Source organism: Tupaia chinensis, unplaced genomic scaffold (assembly GCF_000334495.1).
Source record: "Tupaia chinensis unplaced genomic scaffold, TupChi_1.0 Scaffold000165_2, whole genome shotgun sequence".
Taxonomy (NCBI): Eukaryota; Metazoa; Chordata; class Mammalia; order Scandentia; family Tupaiidae; genus Tupaia; species Tupaia belangeri.
The window spans coordinates 930945-948190 of NW_006159640.1; the positions used below are offsets into that span (position 1 = coordinate 930945).

At 38.6% G+C, this 17246-nt stretch overlaps 1 protein-coding gene across 1 annotated transcript in view; it reads left to right on the forward strand.

The window, feature by feature from the left end:
• Window positions 1-12876, forward strand: part of FYB2 (FYN binding protein 2) — a 63774-nt gene extending 50898 nt beyond the window's left edge. The window contains 5 exon segments of the mRNA XM_027770914.1: window positions 2362-2448; window positions 6307-6400; window positions 6931-7087; window positions 7202-7235; window positions 12331-12876. Of these exon segments, the coding sequence (XP_027626715.1) occupies window positions 2362-2448; window positions 6307-6400; window positions 6931-7087; window positions 7202-7235; window positions 12331-12352 (394 nt within the window). The 3' untranslated portion in view covers window positions 12353-12876.
• Window positions 12877-17246: the final 4370 nt, after the last annotated feature.

Here is a 17246-nt window from a genome sequence, read left to right on the forward strand (position 1 = left end):
TATTATGAACAATGCTGCAATGAACACAGGAGAGGAAGTATCTTTATGATGGAGTAATTTTATTTTCTTAAAATATAATGCCCAAAAGAGGGATTGCTGGGCCATACAGTAGTTCCACTTTAATTTCTCAAGGAACTTCCACACTGTTTTCCATGATGGCTACCCCAATGTACATTCCTTGAGTGTATAAGGGTTCCCTTTTCTCCACATCCTTGCCACACGTAGGTCTTTTTGACAATAGGATACTAACAGGTGTGAGATGGTATCTCATAATGGTTCTGATTTGCACTTTTGGAATCTGCTTTTGTTTCTTATCTTTGAATCTAGACACTTGAAACTCATTTCAACACCTTTATTTAATAACCTTCTGTGTATAAAGCATTGAGGAAGATGATAAGGAGTATTTGACAGAACTGTTGTTTTCAAAGACTAAATAGCTGTCATCTGTCAATAAAGAAACTATCCTGGGACCAGCAGTTTGCATAATGGCTATGTCGCTGGACTCCCATGTAGTCGACGGCGGTTTGTGTCCTGGACACAGTGGCTTAAAACTCACACCGGGCACGTGTGTGTGCATGCCCAAGATGCCGAGAGGAGATGGGAGGAGAAGGAATTGCGGCGTGGCCATCCCCCCTGGGGGGTGATTTCTTGCTTTCTGTCTCTCTGTCTCTCTGGCAAGTGCACACGCCCTAAAGCAAAAACCTCTCCAAAAAAAAAAAAGAAAGAAAGAAAGAAACTATCCTTAAACTCAATGCCCCATTCACTAGCTACTTGTTACCTGTCCTTTTCCTCTCAATGGCTTAAAATAAAGGTCACTTCTGCTTCTCTCTGATTCATCTTTCCCCAGTCACTGCAAGTGGGCTTCTGTTTCTATCATACCATGAACTTATTTTTGGTAAGGTCACAAATAACTCCTTTATTAAATCAAGTGAATACTTTAAGTCCTTATCTTACTTGGTTTCTCTATAACATCTTAAACTGTGCCATCCTCTAAAGGGGAAAAAATATTAGCTTTTCCCTAGGTATTCATATTATTATTAAAAAAAAAAAATCCTATAGGGCACATGTGCTTCCTGGAGAGAAACAGAGCGAGTGCACACCGCTGGCATGGTCACTGCAGTCCCCCTTCCTCCATTCTCTTCTTGGGATTTTGGACATGTGCATGCCTAAAACATGTCCAACATTTCCAGGTTGCTAAGTTCAGGACTCAAACTGCACATTTGGCCATATGGAATCCAGCCACCTTAACAACTGCACCAGCTGGCTGTTACGTATCATTTCTTAGTCTCATCTTTGACTGTTCTTCCTAAATGGCTTTTGTTTTCTGTGTTTTTCTGTTTTATTTTGGTTTTGGTGAGTTCTAATTTTTCTATCTGAAGAAACACACCTTAATGTGTTCCTAAGATTTTCCTATGTGAGTTCTCTTCTATTCTTCCCTTATATGATCTTCTTGAATGATCTTATGCACACCCAGACTTCAGTTATGTTATGATGATAATATAGTAATTTACATTTTGAGGTCAGATTTCTCTTCCAAACCTCTAATAAGCCTGCTAGATAATTCTGTCTGAAACACAGAACATAACACATAATGTTAACCCTTCTCATCCATATCCTGCCTCTTTCCTTCTTGCCTCTCTGTTGGTGATTGCTTCAGTAAACTCGATTTCACAAACCCAACCCCTAGATGTTACCTGTGACTCCTCCGCCTCTCATGCACTGCGCTCTCCACGGCTCTGTTCCAGTAACTCTCAATCCATCCTGCTTCTCCCACCCCACTGTGAAGTCACCACTCAGGTCCTCATTGTTTCTCCAATGGGATTGCTTCCCAACCTCTCCCTGAATGGACATCTTGCCTCCACTTGATTTTCCAAACTATCTAAAGTGTAAATGTGATGATATTACAGAACTGCCTGTTCAGAAATGTAGTGTTGAATGGTTGCCATAGAGACAGTATGGCTTATAAAACCTAAAATATTTATTATATGGCTTTGCCATCTAAAAGATTTACTATCCTCTATGGTCTTGCTATAGATTAGCAAAATGTATTTCTTTTTTTAAAAAGAATTATTCATTCAATTTTATTTATTCATTCATTTTTTTAATTTGACCAGAGAGAAACAGAGAGAGAGAGGGAAAGTGAAAAAGCAAACCTCCAGGCCTGAGACTCGAACCGTGGTCATCCATGTGCGAGTGTCCAGCGCCCTAACCACTATGCCACCTACTGGTCCTGATTATCAAATGTATTTCTAGATGACATCTTAATATTTTTTATAAAACATAATTGCTCAGATGGTTGATGTTTCCACAAATGTTTAATAGTCAGACTTAATGTATGTATTCAAAATATTTTCTCCACAGAGATGAAGATAAAGTGAAAACTTGGAAGCCAAAGTTCTTGATACCAAAAGAAAAAAAAGAGAAAAAAGGTGCTGAAGGATCAGACAGGTAGGAACTGAGGTGTACTTCCATTATAGCATATCTGCTGTAATGTACACCCCTTACTAACTGTGTAACTGAAGTAAGTCATTAGATTTGATTCTCAGGTGCCTCATCAACACAATGAGCATAATAATGCCTATGACATAGTACAACTGAGAGTCTTAAAAGAGAATATGAGGGACCAGCAGATGGTGTAATGGTTAGGTCACTGGACTCCCACATGGCCGACCAAGTTTGAGTCCCAGACTCAGAGGCTTGAAACCCATGCCAGGCACATGTGTGTGTGCACCCAAAATCCTGTGAGGAGAATGGAAAGGGACTACAGCGTGGCCATCTGCCCTGGGAGGTGATTTCTCACTTTCTATCTCTCTGTCTCTTGAGTGAACACATGTGACTTATAGCAAAACTCCCTTTTTAAAAAAAGGAAAAAAAGAGAGAAAATATGAAAATGCTATTTACATACACATTTATCTTCATCATCATCTTTCCTAGTTTTGGGAAATGACGAATGAGGAAATATTTCAAGTCGATCCTTACCAAATAATGAAAAATTCCCAGTCTTCTTTTAGGCTATATGAACTTTTCCCTGACAAGATAGAACTAAAATAAAACAGCAGGTAGAATTCAAATGAAATCTTGAGAAAACAGAAACTAAGTATTGCATAGTAAGACTGATTTCCCTATAATGCAATATAATTCTAGTTATAACTACAACTGGTGCTAGAATTTCTTTCCAGTATAGAGTAAATATTTTAGATGCAAAGCTATGTAATATTTGAGGTTTTATAAGTTGTACTGTCTCTATGGCAACTATTCGTCTCTACTGTTACTACTTTGTTTACAAAAACAAGTGGCAAGCCATGTTTGGCCCACATACCATGGTTTGCTGACCCTGATCTAAAATCAGAAGCAAGAGATGCAGCTTTAGGGTACGTGTACTTGGGGAGAGATAAATCACCTCCCAAGGAGAATGACCATGGCATTTGGGGCACCCTCGCACATACACACTTGGTATGATTTTCAAGCCCCAGGTCCAGGACTTGATCTGTGCACTTGGCTATGTGGGATACAGCTGACTTAATCTCCATGCCACTTGCCAGCCCTATGTTAAGTTTTTAAAATAGTATTTTATCAACTCAGTATCAAACTTTGTTCACGTGATTCCAGTTTGCCGTTGGCTGTTGGGGAGATAATGTTTTGCGCTGGCTCAGATGGTTACTGGTGCTCCTTGCTCCAGTCTCTTCAATTGCTAGGTCATGGAGCTGGATGTGAGGTCCTTTCCTGAAGAAAATATCTTGAGGGAAATTCTCATCTAAATAGCTGCTGAACTGTGAACACTGTGTGGTCAGTCTGTTCTAGGAAAAAAACCAAGTATCATCTGTACCAAAGGTAAACTCACAGGATGGCATAGGACGGTCCTTCCCTTAAGTTTATCTTCTTTAGGTGTAGACTTGATGCCATTTATTTTTCCCAAGTTGGAAAGATGTGTTCACAGACTAGAAAAGCAACTTTCTACCTTAAATTCTGTAAGTCTGTACAGCATAACAAAATGGAATTTCAAGAAGGAAAATATTCATAAAGTTTTTTTTACTGCCTCTGAAGATTTTTAATATATTGATGACTACAAATCTGTCTTTTTTTAAAAAACAATCGTCCAATGCTTTTTAAATTTTTTACAACAAACTTATATCATACTATACTTTTATTCTCAGCTCAGCAAATTTAAAAATGTGATTAAAAGGCTATCATTATTCCTACAGATTCCTATATCAGTTCCTATGTGCTCTTTCATCCTTTTAAAATAGTTAATGCCATAACTTATTTTTACCAATAAGTAATGAAAGCTTCCTCAGTTTCAAACCTTTTATTATGCCTTTGTTAATTAAAGATAAGAACAAGTTTTCTTTTTCTTTCTTTTTTTTTCATATAGAGCTTTGCTACAGGGCATGTACGCTCAGTGTAATCATTATGCCATTTGCTAATACTTCCCCAAGTTTTCTTGAAAACTTGTCATCATTGGGGACTAGCAGGTGGTGTAATGATTGCATTGCTGGACTCCCAGAGTCGACTGCGGTTGAATCCCAGACCCAGTGACTTAAAACTCACACAATGCACATGTGTGTGCATGCCCAACATCCCAAGAAGAGAATGGAGGAGAAGGGACTGTGGCATGGCCACCCCCCACCAGGTAGTGATTTCTCACTTTTTGTCTGTCTCTCTGGAGAGTGTACATGTCCTATAGCAAAAATCTCTATTAAAAAAAAAAAAAGAAAGAAAGAAAAGAAAAAAAAAAAACAACTTGGGGAAGGGTTTCCCAAGTACAAAGGCATGGGAAAAAAAATCCCACCTTCTAAAACTCTCAAGCAGACATTGTATGTGTGGGTGGGGGAAAGGGCACCCTATAAAGTTGAAAGGCAGAATGGGGCCAGATTACGCAATGTCCTCTGTACCATGCTAACAAAATTTGACTTAATCCTGTAGGCAGTAGAGAGACATTGGAAGGTTTTAAGCAAGAGAGTAAAAATGCTCAGGTACATTTCAGAAAGATGACACTGGAAGCAGGTATGCAGATGAGTTCAAGGCAGGAGAGGCAAGACGGTATTTCAAGAAGTGATACTCTGAAATATGGCAGTGGCTATTATCTTAGAAAGACTGAAACAGATCTAGGAAACACTTCCGAATAAAAATGACATAAATGGGTTGACCTTTTTCCTTCTGTCAATATATTAAGCTGCTAAGAAGGAGGACCAAACCCCATGTGAAGAACAACAGAGGAGCAGAGGAATGTGATCCGCTTCTGCTGTAGTGTCATCTACTTTTTTTTTTCTTTGCTAGAGTGTGCACATTCATCAGAGAGAGAAGGGCAAGGAGAGAAGAATGTACCCCCAGTGGGGAATGGCCATGCTGCAATGCCTTCTCCTCCATCTCTCTGTTCTCTGGAGATTTTAGAAATGCACATGTATGCATCCAGTGTGTTTTTCAATCCACTGGGTCTGGAACTCAAACTGCAGTCAACCATGTGGAATCCAGCTACCTTAACCACCAGACCACAGAACCAGCAAGTTACTCAGTTGCTCATGCTTTCTTTTACATGTTCTGTAGCATCTCGTTTTATTTTTAAATTCTATATTTCCATTATTAAAATTTTATTCATCTCCAAAATTTTTCAGCAAATAAGATGGTTCTTTAAACCACATAGATTTGTGAGTCCACAGTTAGAATTTGAAAACTTGGAAAAAATACAAAATGTAAGCCCCTTCCTCATTCTGTTTTCTGTTAAATAATCTGAAGGTGAACGAGAAGGCTTATAAATTTCCTTAAGGTATTTTTTTAAGTCAATCATGTTTCTAAAAGTAATAGAAGTCCATTTACCTTAAATTGTTTAACCAATGTGATTTTATTCCAAATTATTATCTACTATCAAAAAATTTTATAACTCTTGTACATAAATCTATTTATTTATGTTAATATGACCAGAGAGGGACAGAGCAAGAGTGAAAGAGAGAGAGAGAGAGAGAGAGAAATAGAGAAAGTGAGAAAGCAAGCCGCCAGGTCCAGGACTCAAACCATGGTTGGCATGTGATAGTCCAGTGCCATCAACCACCATGCTACTTGCTGGCCCCTCAAAAATATTTTTTCTAAAACTGTGGGTAAAGTAACTATAATAGTATTACTAATCCTGTTCAACTTTTTACAGTCTTTTCATTGAAGGTATATTTGTGTATGTATGTATATAACATTCATGTGTATATACACATGTATATTAATATTTTATATAAAATAATATACAAATGAAATTACACTGAATTTATTCTGAAAAAGAATGGCTTTGTAGACTTAAGCCATGTACATATTTCTTGCCAGTTTATCTCCTAGAAATTTTTTCAGAACCAAGAAGCAAAATTTAGAGAAGAACAGAATGGAAAAAGAGGAAAAACTTTTTCGAGAAAGCTCTGAGGTATGTTCTCTTTTGAAGATAAAAATAATTAATACGAACAAATCAGAGCTCTTACGTGTAACTTGTGGCATTTTTATTATTATTTTCTTACATGACTTTTACCACATACTTTCCTATTTATTGTCTATTCTTTCGATATTATTTTATCTAGCATTTTGAGTTTGTTCAAAAGTTGTATGTCCAGGGAACCAGCAGTCAGTGTAATGGCTATGTCGCTGGACTTCCACGTAGTCAACCACGGTTCACATCCCAGACCCGGTGGCTTAAAACTCACGCCGGGCGCGTGTGCATGCGTGCCCAAGATCCCAAGAGGAGAATGGAAGAGAAGGGATTGCGGCGTGACCACCCCCCCTGGGGGGTGATTTCTCGCTTTCTGTCTCTGTCTCTCTCTGTCTGTCTGGCAAATGCATGCGCCCTGTAATGAAAAACCTCTCCAAAAAAAAAAAAAAGTTGTATGTCCATTAATGTTGTTATAATAAAGGGGAACAACATCTACGCAAGCATGGTCTGATTAGTATTTCTTATTTCAGTATGACAAGGAGATTATTGTCATCAACACAGCAGTGGCATGTTCAAATAACTCAAGAAATGGAACATTTGATTTGCCAATAACCCCTGGAGAAGTACTGGAAGTCATTGATACCACTGAACAAAATCTAGTGCTATGTCGCAATTCTAAAGGCAAATGTAAGTTCATTGGCTTATCACTCATAAAATTCCAATCATTTTTATTAAAAAAGAAAACTTAAAGCATGTTCTCTGTAAGTTTCTTGTTAGTAATAGTGACTTTTGTTTCTACAGATGGATATGTACTTGTTGAACATCTAAATTTCAAGTAAGTGGTTTGATTTTATACTTTAAAAACACATTATTCTGTACATTAACCTCAAAGACAATTTTTATTTTTAACAATTAAGTCAAGGATATTATCTCATGTATCAATAGAAAATTTTACATTCTTGGGTCTGTTAGGTATTTCTTCCCTTTACCCCTCCCAACCACTCTCTGCCATCCACTCCCCTTTCTTACAGACTCTGGTATTGAATTTATTCCTCCTTATTATCATATTTTTGGATTTTTTTCATTTCTGCCATAGAAGGCAGACATTTGGTATATACTGAGCAGGAAGATATGATGTAAGTCTTTCAAAGTCTGGCTTACTTGGCTTAGCAGTAACTTTGGGTCAAATGACAGTGTCTCATTGTTTCTTATGTCTGAATAGTATTCTGGAGTATAGATGTGCCACGATTTTTCAACCCAGTCATCAGTTCTCAGGCACTTAGGTTGATGCTATATGTCTTTGCAAGTGCAAATGATGCTGCAATAAACATGGAAGTGCAAATATTCTTCTGCCTGAGTGTTTTCCAATCCTTCGGGTAAATACCAAGGAGTGTGATTGCTGGGTGATACAGTAATCATATTTGTAGGGTTTTGAGGAACCTCCATATGGTTTTCCATATGTGGCTGCACCAATTTACATTCCTACTAACAGTATAGAAAGGTTTCCTTTTCACCACAGCCTCGCTGGCACTTTATTTTTCTGTTCTGTTTATTTTATTGTTCTCTCTTTCTCTCTTTTTAATCATAGCTATTCTGCCTGGGGTTAAGTGGTTATCTCATTGTGGTTTTGATTTGCATTAACCCTGTGATAAGGGATGTTGAACTTCTCTTCATACATATTTTGCCATTTGCATGTCTTCCTTAGAGAGTCATCTATTCAGCTCACTTGCCCATTTTTTAATTATATATATTTTTTTCTTATGAGTGAGTTTCTTGAGTTTCCTGTGTATTCTGGTTATCAACCTTTTATCTGAAGCATAATTTGCACATATTTTCTCTCATCTATGCGTTTTCTCTTCATTCTATTTATTGTTTCCTTTGCTGAGCAGAGGTTTTTAGTTTGATGTAATCTCACTTGTTTATTTTGGGGATCATTGCCTGTCCTTTAGAGGTCTTACTAAAGAAATCATCACATACTCCAATATCCTCAAGAGTTTCTTCTGAGATTTCCACCAATAGTTTTACAGTTTGAGGTTTGATATTTAAATCTTTGATCCCCTTTTGAGTTGATTTTTGCAATGGTGAGGGATTGGGGTCCACTTTTATTTTTCTGCAGGTGGATATCCAGTTCTTCCAGGATCATTGCTGTAAAGACTTTCTTTTCTCTATTGTCTTGTGCCCTTTGTTTAAGATCAATTAGTTGTATGTTTTGCATTTAATTCTGGATTCTCTGTTTTGTTACATTGGTCTATATGTCTGTTCTTGTGCCATGTTGTTTAATTATCACAGCTTTGTAAAATGTTTGGAGGTCAGGTAGTAAGATGTCTCCTATTTTATTTTTATTGCATAATATTGCTTTGACAACATGGGGACTTTTCATAATTCCAGATAAAATTTATGATTATTCCATTTCTATGAAAAATGTCACTGGTAATTTGGTCAGAACCACATTAAGATTGTGAATTTTTTAATTTGCTTATAAGGCACATTACTCACCAGAGAGAGAGAGGGAAAGCGAAAAAGCAAGCTGCCCAGGATTTGAACCAGTCAGCTATGTAGGACTTAACCACCACACTACTTGCCAAGCCCTCGTGGGTAGTTTTAAAGTCATTCAAGAGTAGGTTGTTTAGTTTTCATAGTTTTGCATATTTTTGAGGGTTCTTTATGTTGATTTCAAGTTTAATTCCATTGTGGTTGGGAATAGATGCTGGATATATCTTCTATACATTTGTAAAGACTTCTTTTGTACCCTACTATGTGGTCAATCTTTGAAAATGTTCTACGTGAGTATGAGAAAAAAGTGTATTTTGTCTTACCAGGTGAAATGTTCCGTAAATGTCTGTCATATCCAACTGGTTAATGCTATCAGTTAGCACTTGTGTCTCTTATATTTTGTCTAGATGTCTGGTGCTGACAGTGGGGTGTTAAAATTTACAACCACAGGACCAGCAGATGGTATAACGGTTATGTTGTTGGACTCCACATAGTTGACCATGGTTCAAGTTCCTGACCTGGTGGCTTAAAATTCATGCTGGGCACGTGTGTGTGCATACCAAAATCCCAAGAGAATGGAGAAGGGATTATGGTGTGGTCATCCACTCTAGGGGGTGATTTCTCACTTTCTGTTTCTGTCTGAGTGCATGTGCCCTATAGCAAAAATTACTCTTAAAAGAAAAAATTTCCAGGACCAGCAGTTAGTGTAATGGCTATGTTGCTGAACTCTCATGTAGTCGACCACGGTTCAAGTCCCGGACCCAGTGGCTTAAACTCACGCTGGGTGCGTGTGCGTGAGTGCCCAAGATCCCAAGAGGAGAATGGAGGAGAAGGTATTGCTACGTGGCCATCCCCCCTGGGGGGTGATTTCACGCTTTCTATCTCTCTGTCTGTCTCTATCTTTCTGGAGAGCACACAGGCCCTGTAGCACAAACCTCTCCAAAGAAAAGAAAAAAAAAAATTTCTACTCATTGATGTGTTGCAATCAATTTCTCCCATTAGATCTAGTAATCTTTCTTTTACACATTTGGATGCCCTTGTGTTGGGTGTATGGGTATTTGTAATTGTTTCATCTTCTTGGTGAATTAAATCCTTTTAATAATATGTAGTATACTTCTTTGTCTCTTTTTACCATTTTTATCTTGAAGTTTGTATTATCTGATATCAGTATTGTGACTCTTGCCTTTTTTGTTTGTATAAAATGGCTTTTTCCAGACCTTCACTTTCAGTCTATATACATCCTTACCAATGAGGTCTGTTTCTTGTAGCAACATCTAGAAGGTTCTGGTCTGTGCCTTTTAATTGTAGAATTTAATCCATCAACATTCAATGTTATTATCAATATGGTAGAAATCATCCCCATCATTTTGTTAGTAATTTTTTTTAAGTTGCTTTGTGGTCTCTTGTTTCTATTTGTCTCCCTATTGCTGGTGTAGTATTTCCTAAAAAGCCAGTCTAGTGTTGGAGAATTCTGTTGATGTGAGAATGATTTCACTTCTTACCATCTGAAAAATAATCTTGCTGGATATAGTAGTATTGGCTGAATTTATTTTCCTCTCCAGGTTTTAAATGTCTTCCCAATTCTTTCCTTGCCTGCACTGTTGCAGTTGAAAGGTCTGCAAGTCTAATGGAGTAGCCTTTGTAACTTGGCAATTCTCTCTTGCCACTTTAGAATATTGTCTCTTATTTTTAACATTTTGGCTATGATGTGCCTTATGGATCATATGTTGAATTTATTTGGTGTTCTTTGAAGTTCTTGGATGTGGATGCCTATATGTTTCTCTAGATTTGGAAAATTTTCAGAAAATATTTCATGAGAGTTTCTATGACTCCACCTGTTTCTTCATCTTCTGGAATATCCATTATGTGCATACTCTGCCGCTTAATGGTGTCTAGAATTTCCCATATGTTATCCTCATTTTTAATGGTTATTTTTACATTCTTTTTGGTGAACTGGACTAAACTGGAGGTTTTGTCTTCAGTGTCAGAGAACCTTTGTTCTACATAGTCTAATTTGCTGTTGATACTTTCCAAAGAAGTTCTGATGTCCTGTATTGTATTCTTCATCTCCTGAAGTTCTGTTTGATTCTCTTTATAGGGTGTCAATCTCTTTATGAACTTCCTCCTTCAGTTAATGAAACGATTCTTTCATCCCCTGAAATTAGTTATCCATTTTTCCCTTTCATCTCACGGAATTTGGTTACAATGAATATTCTGAAATCTTTTTCTGACATTTCTGTGACTTGTTTTTGTGTGTTCCATGGTTGGTGGGGACCTATTATAAGGTAATGTCTTTATCTTAAAGACATTACCTGGTTTTCTCACATTTCTAGGACTCATATTTCTCATATCTCATACTTCTGCAGATATATACTTATGTGCTTTTATACAGTGTATGTTAGTTAGTTCCATGTTAGCTTCCTTATTCTGTAGGTAGGAATGCTAGAATCCACAGTGAGAGTTTTGAGGTTTAGAATTTGAGTGGTGTTTCTCTTTTTCTACACTAGAAAAGAGGGTGGGGTGAACTGCTCCAGAGCCACAGTAACTTTACATGGTTGGCTTACCTCCCAAACTCTCTAGCCTTGATATGACTGGGAGCTGAACTGAGAAGGTGGAGCGTGAGGCAGCAGCAGACAACCTCTTACCTTGCTTTGGCTGTTTCGGTCAGAAGTGGGATGGTGAATGGCTCATTGACTGTATAGGAAGTCCCTTCCTTATTCTCTTCAACACGTGGGGTAGGATAGTGAATGGTCTGTATTTATTGAAATTAAGGGGATCAGCAGATGGCATAATGGTTATGTCGCTGGATTCCAACATAGTCAACCACGGTTCAAGTCCTGGACCCAGCAGTGTTAAACACACCAGGCACATGTGCGTGTGTGCCTAAAATCCTGAAAGGAAAATGGAGGTGAAGGGGTGGCATCGCTATCCCCTGGGGGATGATTTCTCACTTTCTGTCTCTGTCTCTGCAGTGAGCAAACATGCCTTAGAGGAAAAATCTCTCAGAAAAGAAAAAAAAAATTGAGAAGTTTTGAAAATTAGGACTCATTTCTTATATCCCGTATTTCTGTAGATGTATATTCTACAAGGATTACATTGGGAAAACTTTATTATTGTGTCTCCTGATGTTATCAAGCTTATCTATAGGGCATATGTATGAACATTTAAAAAGGGCATAAAAGCATAAAATTGGATAAGAAATTCCCCAGGAGGGCCAGCAGGTGGCATGGTGGTTAATGGCACTGGACTCCCACATGATGGACCGTGGTGTGAGTCCTAGACCTGGTGGCTTACTTTCTCACTTTCCCTCTCTGGTCAAGTTAGAATAGATAAATCAATATAAATAAAATAATTCTTTTTTAAAAAAAGAAATTCCCCAGAAATCTCACTATTCCATTGTCTGATATTATAAAATGTTTCTTTTTTTTCCCCCTCAGGCATCAAGACTGGTCATCTTAGCAAGCTGAAGATAATACTATTCATGAGAGAAAATTGGTCCAAAGATCTTAGCCCTGTGCCACATCAGTTTGTTTACATGTCAAAATTAAGTGGGTGAACCTGGGGAAACTTTCTTTTGGAATTTAGAAAAAGAATTCTCAACATTCAGATGTTGGTTTTACTCCTTAAAGGTTATATGTGTACTTTACTCATGGTTCAGGAGATTGGGAAACTGTTAGTGCTGGCGCTCTCATTTACTGAGCCGTATCTGGAGTTAGAAATCATGCCTTATGACACCTGGTTCGTTGTGCAGATGGTTAGTTGCTTACAGTATTAGTACATGAGCAACTGTAATTTCTAGCTGTGCATTTAAATTTGATATGATTTCATTCTGAACAGTAAATACTGAGATTTAAAGCATAATCTTAATACAATTTTAGCTCAGCCCTTAGAAATATCACAATATAAGTGTTATTTTGCTTGGTCATAAAAATGAGATAAATGCTGCTCATCATCAGTTTCTTTTGGGAACAGTTTTCTCAATAATTTATTAATTCACCTAATATTTTAAGAAATGCCTAATGTATATGCTGTATTACTTTAAGACATCCTGTTACCCAAAATAAAAAAGTCATTATTTTGTCTATGCATGTCAAATAGGATTCTCATGTTTTTCATTTATGTGAAAGTAAATAAAATTTTAACTGCGCTATAAATAACACATTATACTTTTTAAATGCTGTATGCCATGTGCCAATGAGATAAACTCTGTATGTTCAACTCTTCTGAAATTTTCATATTTTTTTAGTTGCCAGAGGGTACATGCATTTGCCAGAGGGAATTACTGTAAACCCTTTTTCTCCATCTCTCCATCCCGTCAGTACATGGGGCACACACACCCACCTACTGGGATGGGATTCAATCTACAGTCAACCATGAGATCTGGCTCCCTTAATCACTAGACATGGGGCTGGCCCTGTTTTAAAATTTTTTAAGTAGCTTTATATAAACTGAAAAACTAAGAAATTTTGCTCAGTTGTTTTTTGTTTTTGTTTTTGTTTTTTTTTTTTTTTTTTTTTTTTTTTTGAGAGGTTTTTTTGCTATAGGGTGCATGCACTCGCCAGAAAAAGAGAAAAAATCACCCCCAAGGAGAATTGCCCCGCTGCAATCTCTTCTCCTCCATTCTCCTCTTGGGCATGCACACACACGTGCCAGCATGAGTTTAAGCCACTGGGTCCAGGGACTCGAACCTTGGTCAACTACATGGGAGTCCAGCAACATAGCCATTACACCAACTGCTGGTCCCTCAGTTCTTTAACATAATTTTGGCCTTCAAGAGTGTGACAGAATTTGTTTCCATGGCTTCATCTTTTAAACCCTAGAGTCTTTTACATCATGTTCCAAATGGCACTTGACAATAAAGGCCAAGCTTATTCTACAAGACAGGAATCAAAGATATTCACAGAGTTTGAAAATATTACAAATAACGTCATTAAAATAAAGATATGAATGGGATAGCTAGAGGATTAAGGAAGGCTTTACAGAGAAGTTAACACTGAGGCTTGATCTTCAAATAGACGAGGCACATCTCTCTGTCTCTGTCTAGCTACCACACACACTCTATAAAATCTCTCAAAAATAAACAAGGCACACAATTAGAAAAAATCTGGTGATTACAAAAATCCAAAACAAATGTATATCTAGCGCAAAATGGCATGGGGTAGTGCAATTTGGAATGTGTAAGTTAGAGCTAGAATGTAACAGAGTTCACCTGGACTTTTTTCTCTAGAGTAAGGAACCATTTCAGAGTTGAGCAGGAAGAAAATGCCAGATACTTGGGGGCGAGGCGGGGTGGGGGGTGATTTTTTTCTCTTTTTCTGGCAAGTGCATGCACCGTACAGCAAAAAAAACCTCTCAAAAATTTATGCAATCATAAATCATAGCAATACGGGTAATAAAGAAAAGACTAGTAGTTTTGCAATTTGCAGGTCAAAAGGATATAATTTAAGAGAGCAAAGGAAATATATTGTGCAAGAGCCCCATTAAATGTATTAGAGGTACAGGAAACAAATGTCTCAGAGACTGGATGTACAGGTGAGGGATAATTAGGGAATGGCTCTGAGACTACTTTAGGAAATGAGATTAAAGTTGGTACTAAAGATTAGGAGCTTATCTCTGTTTGAACTAGAGACCAAAGTCAGCTTGGATTCACCTGAATTAAATTTACCACCAGTGCGAGGCAACCAGACGACAGTCCTCTCCTCCCTTCCAAGACAAGATACAGTAGGTATTGTAGAAGACAAGGGTAATGTGGCCTCTGCGCAGAGTGGCTATGCTGAGCAGAGCACTTTCATGCAATAATCCTAAGAATATTTTAAATCTTGGAGTGACAGGACTAAATCTGAATGAAGACAGGTTTGTCTCATGCATTTTCCACCTCATCCCAGGGCCTCTTGTTCTAATTCAATGACTCAGCTCTTGAGTCTCAATTTCCTCATTAGTAAAGTAAAGCAGGTTTAATAACACTTACCTTGTCTACTTCACAGAGTTACCAGCATGTGGTAATGTAACAATATAACAAAAATGGTTTTGAAATTCTTAATATTGGGGCCAGCAGGTGGCGTGGTGGGTAAGGCACTGGATCTCACATGGACGACTAAGACAGTTCGAGTCCTGGGCCTGGTGGTTTGAAAAACACACTGGATAGGGACCAGCAGTTAGCATAACGGCTATGTCACTGGACTCTCATGTAGCCGACCGCGGTCCCAGTCCAGGACCCAGTTGGCTTAAATTCACGCCGGGCACATGTGTGTGCGTGCCCAAGATCCTGAGAGGAGAATGGAGAAGGGATTGTGGCATGACCATCCCCCCTGGGGAGGTGATTTCTCGCTTTCTACCTCTTCTTTTTGGCAAGTGCACATGCCCTATAGCAAAAACCTCTTTAAAAAAAAAAACTCATTAAATATGTTTTTAATGTATGTTATTTGACCTAATACGAACTGATGTGGTATAGATTTTAGAATGAAAAGTTGCTTCTATTCTTACTTAATGTGGTTTTGTTTCATTAATATCAATCACATTTTCTCCACTATTTAAATCAAACCAAACTAAATTACTCATACTATTGATCTGCAAGGTTTTTTTTTTTTTCCAGACGTTTTTTCTGCTATAGGGGGCATGTGCTCCCAGAAAGAAAGAGACAGAGAGATAGAAAGCGAGAAATCACCTCCCAGGAGAATGGCCACGCCGCAATCCCTTCTCCTCCATTCTCCTCTTGGGATCTTGGGCACACATGTACACGTGCCGGGCATGAGTTTAAGCCACCGGGTCCGGGACTCAAACCGCTGTCGGTTACATGCGAGTTCAGCAACATAGCCATTACGCTAACTGCTGGTCCTGATCTGCAAGGTTTTTAAGCATCACCACCATAAATAAGACTAGTGCTGTCCCAAGCAGATGACAGTTGTCTCCTAGAAACCTTATCTAAAGACTCAACAGGAAGGCTGAGTGTCTTATATTTTTTTATAAGAGATTTTTTGCTACAATGGCACATGCGCGCACTGGAGAGAGCGAGACAGAGACAGAAAGCAAGAAATCACGCCCCCCATGGGGGCTGGCCATGCTGCAATTCCTTCTCCATTCTCCTCTCAGGATTTGGGGCATGCACGCACACACACCCAGCATGAGTTTTAAGCCACCAGATCTGGGACTCTAACCACAGTCAACTGGGAGTCCAGCAACATAACCATTATATGATCTGCTGGTCCCAAGACTGGGTTTCTATTTTAAAGTTTGTATAAAAAGATACTAAAGATAACATCCTTCTATCAGATAAGGTACGAAGGTACATTTTTTTTTGGGGGGGGGAGAGGTTAATGCCATAGGGCACGTGCACTTGCCAGAAAGATAGAGACAGAGAGACAGAAAGCGAGAAATCACCACCCAACCCCCAGGGGATGGCCACGCCACAATCCTTTCTCCTCCATTCTCCTCAGGATCTTGGGCACGCATGCACACATGCCCGGCGTGAGTTTAAGCCACTGGGTCCAGGACTGGGACGACGGTTGACTACATGGGAGTCCAGCGACATAGCCATTACACCAACTGCTGGCCCCGAAGGTACTTGATTCTAACAGCCTGACACTGGCCCACTTATGAATTCATTTATACATAGGCTAGGCCCCTAGCAACTTTAATGTGTACCAACAAAACCTCCCCTTCTGAGTACCTCTGGGAACCCCTTGGTCTTTGAAAATGACACAGCATTCCTTCTTCACTAGGTCCTCTCCTGTACATCTTCAGAATTTAAAAAGCACATTCTAGTGGGAAGAAGAGAAAAATAATGACAAAACTCTAAGAAGTGGCTACCTCTAGGTAACAGGGTTATAGATACTTTTCTCAGCTTCTTCAACCTTTTTTTTTATTTTATTTTTCTTGGTTTAGGGCACATGCGCTCACCAGACAGAAAAAGACAGAAAGCAAGAAATCACTCCCTGGGGGGACGGCCACATCACAATCCCTTCTCCTCCATTCTCCTCTTGGGATTTTAGGCATGCACACACATGTGCCCGGCATGAGTGTTAAGCCACTGGTTCCGGGACTCAAACGTGGTCGACTATGTGAGAGTCCACCGACATAATCATTGTGACATCTGCTGTTCCCCAAACTTCCTACAGTAAGTAAGCATCTGTAACCTGTGCATTTTATTTATTTTGTATTTAAAACGTTTAGCACTTTACTGAGCCTGACATGGGTGCTTAGAGTACAATAGGAAGAGGCTAGCCTACCATTTTGGAGGTAAGAACTTATAGAAAACCATCACCTTCTACTTCTGACTTGGGGTGTGGACTTCCCTTTGAAAACAAACACAAAACTGTTTTTCCAGGTACCAGAACTGTTTGTATAGGAAGCAATG